The sequence below is a fragment of the Poecilia reticulata genome, unplaced genomic scaffold (assembly GCF_000633615.1).
Source record: "Poecilia reticulata strain Guanapo unplaced genomic scaffold, Guppy_female_1.0+MT scaffold_232, whole genome shotgun sequence".
NCBI classification, from domain to species: Eukaryota; Metazoa; Chordata; class Actinopteri; order Cyprinodontiformes; family Poeciliidae; genus Poecilia; species Poecilia reticulata.
In genome coordinates this window covers 11,418-13,906 of record NW_007615026.1, presented here as the reverse complement: position 1 = coordinate 13,906, position 2,489 = coordinate 11,418, and the positions used below count along the sequence as shown (strand labels likewise).

Sequence of the window (2,489 nt, the reverse complement as noted above, 5' to 3'; positions counted from 1 at the left end):
GCCTGTTGAGATGCTGCAACAGGCTGAGATGCTGCAGCAGCCTGTTGAGATGCTGCAGCAGCCTGCAGAGATGCTGCAGCAGCCTGTTGAGATGCTGCAGCAGCCTGCAGAGACGCTGCAGCAGCCTGTTGAGATGCTGCAGCAGCCTGTTGAGATGCTGCAGCAGCCTGTTGAGATGCTGCAGCAGCCTGCAGAGAAGCTGCAACAAGCTGAGATGCTGCAGCAGCCTGCAGAGAAGCTGCAACAAGCTGAGATGCTGCAGCAGCCTGCAGAGAAGCTGCAACAAGCTGAGATGCTGCAGCAGAGACGCTGCAGCAGCCTGCTGCTATGCACTCGGTCCTGCAGACTGACTCACCTTCGTCACTCGGGCCCCTCACAGCTGACGGCTTCAGTTCTGGTCTGTATCTCTGAGAATCTGCAGAGAAGTTCAGGCTGCATCAGTCTGATCACAAAGCCTGCAGCAGTTTCACTGCGTCAGCCTGCAGAGGCTGACACAAAGTGCAGCGCAGCTCCAAGCCGCAGACATGCAGAATTGTCAGGAGACAGGAAGTTGTCTCACTGTGGAAGGTGGACATCCTGACCGTCGGATCGCGGTCTGGGTCTCCTGACGCGCCGTCCGCTCTGACCGGGGTCCACACCGTCCTGGAGTCGGACGGGACTGAGAGACAGAAACGTGAGCGAATCGACTCCACGGTGCAGGAAGGACCACATGGAGACGCTCCGGACTCACCGCCGGTCTGCAGCAGGACGGGACCGGCTCTCACCAGGTTCTGGTCCAGGTTCTGGTCCAGGTTCTGGTCCACCTTGTAGAGGTTCAGAGGAGGATCGCTGGGCGCCGCCTGCTTGGAGCGAAGCTGCTGCAGCAGCAGCACTGAACACAAACCAGACACCAGATTTCAGAGAAGCAAAAACTCAGGAGGGCAAAATGGAGAAAACCAGAAATGTATGACGTTCATCAGATGATCAGGAGGAAACGCGGCTCAGACCTTCTGGGGGAACTAGATACGGTTAGAATCAATCAGTCATGGATAAACGTTCAATAAATCTGTTCTAGAGCCGCTTCAGCTTTGGTCCATCTTCATCGTCTGGATGCTAAAAGCAACTTTACTGCTGGATTCGACCTTTAGTGACCTTCAGGTGAGGAGATGAGGTGAGGAGATGAGGTGAGGAGATGAGGTGAGGANGAGGTGAGGAGATGAGGTGAGGAGATGAGGTGAGGAGATGAGGTGAGGAGATGAGGTGAGGAGATGAGGTGAGGAGATGAGGTGAGGAGATGAGGACCTACCGTGTCGTCGCCTGTAAAGGCAGCAGAGAACCAAACTCAGGGTGGCAAACACAAGCAGAGCAAGAGCCAGAACCGCGATGCTGAGATGTTCAGGCGACGGAGGACGAGCTGCAGCGACGGACAGACAGACAGACGGAGATTCAGGTCCAGTCAGTCCTCACAGTTTATTGATCTCTTAATTCAACTGCTCACCTGTGGTCAGCGACTCAGTCACACCTTCTGTGGGTCCAAAAAACGCCTTCGAATCTGCAGGGAAAACAGGAAACGATTCAAGCTAATCCATTTAGGTTTAAGGTCAAATATTTCAGATTCTTTATTACTTTAAGCAAACAGAGAGAAACTGATGGATGGATGGATGGTTTGATAATGTGATGGATGATGGATCCCATCCATCCATCCATCTGGCAGAGACAGACGTCGGCTTGGACAGTTCATGTCCAACAGACCAGATGTTTGGTGGAGACTGACCTGAACACACCACACCAGCGTCCTCTTTGTGTCCGCAGTCGGAGTTTTCCTGGACACCCGGACAGTCCCACAGGTTCTGCTCGTTCCCGGTGCAGTTCAGCTCGTCCAGGTGAATCGGTCCGCTCCCTGGAGGGAACAACCCGTTCTGACCCGTCACCCTGAGAGCGGTCCCACAGCCCAGCTGGGCGCAAACCACCTTGGCTTCTCTCAGGTCCCATCTGTCGTCACACACCGTGCCCCACACCATGTCCTTCCACACCTCCACCCGCCCGGCACACTGGCCATCACCTCCCTTCAGCCGAACGGACTGATGACCTGAAGACGACATGAGCAGGACGTTAAAGCAGGAAGTTCACACCTGAAGACCACGACTGACATCACTGGTCCCACTAAACCATCACATGACTCCAACCACTGGACAGGTGGGGCGGATTCTCCAGTCCAGCACTCAACTGGTTCCAGTCTGAACTGAACAACTGGGATTCCTTTGGTTCAATGGGAAACGTCTCATCAAGAGGTCAGAGGTCACATGTACGGCTCCCCAAGGTCCAATCCCAAGATTCCTCTAACTCAATATCTACAAGCTCCCACTGGACATGTCATCAGATTAGCTACCATGACGACGCCGATGATGTCAGCGGTGACCTTTGACCCCATCCAGTCACTGAACAGATGCTGAAGTTATTAAAGAGGAGTTGTCTGGAATCACAGATCTAGAGTCACAGATCTAGAGTCA

At 53.9% G+C, this 2,489-nt stretch overlaps 1 protein-coding gene across 1 annotated transcript in view; it reads right to left on the bottom strand.

The window, feature by feature from the left end:
- The window catches only part of LOC103460339 (T-cell differentiation antigen CD6-like), a gene marked incomplete at its 5' end in the record, with an annotated part of 9,243 nt that overhangs the window by 1,600 nt on the left and 5,154 nt on the right, over positions 1-2,489 (bottom strand). Inside the window, 6 exon segments of the mRNA XM_017303249.1 lie at positions 356-415; positions 560-658; positions 731-871; positions 1,286-1,393; positions 1,478-1,531; positions 1,754-2,068. Of these exon segments, the coding sequence (XP_017158738.1) occupies positions 356-415; positions 560-658; positions 731-871; positions 1,286-1,393; positions 1,478-1,531; positions 1,754-2,068 (777 nt within the window).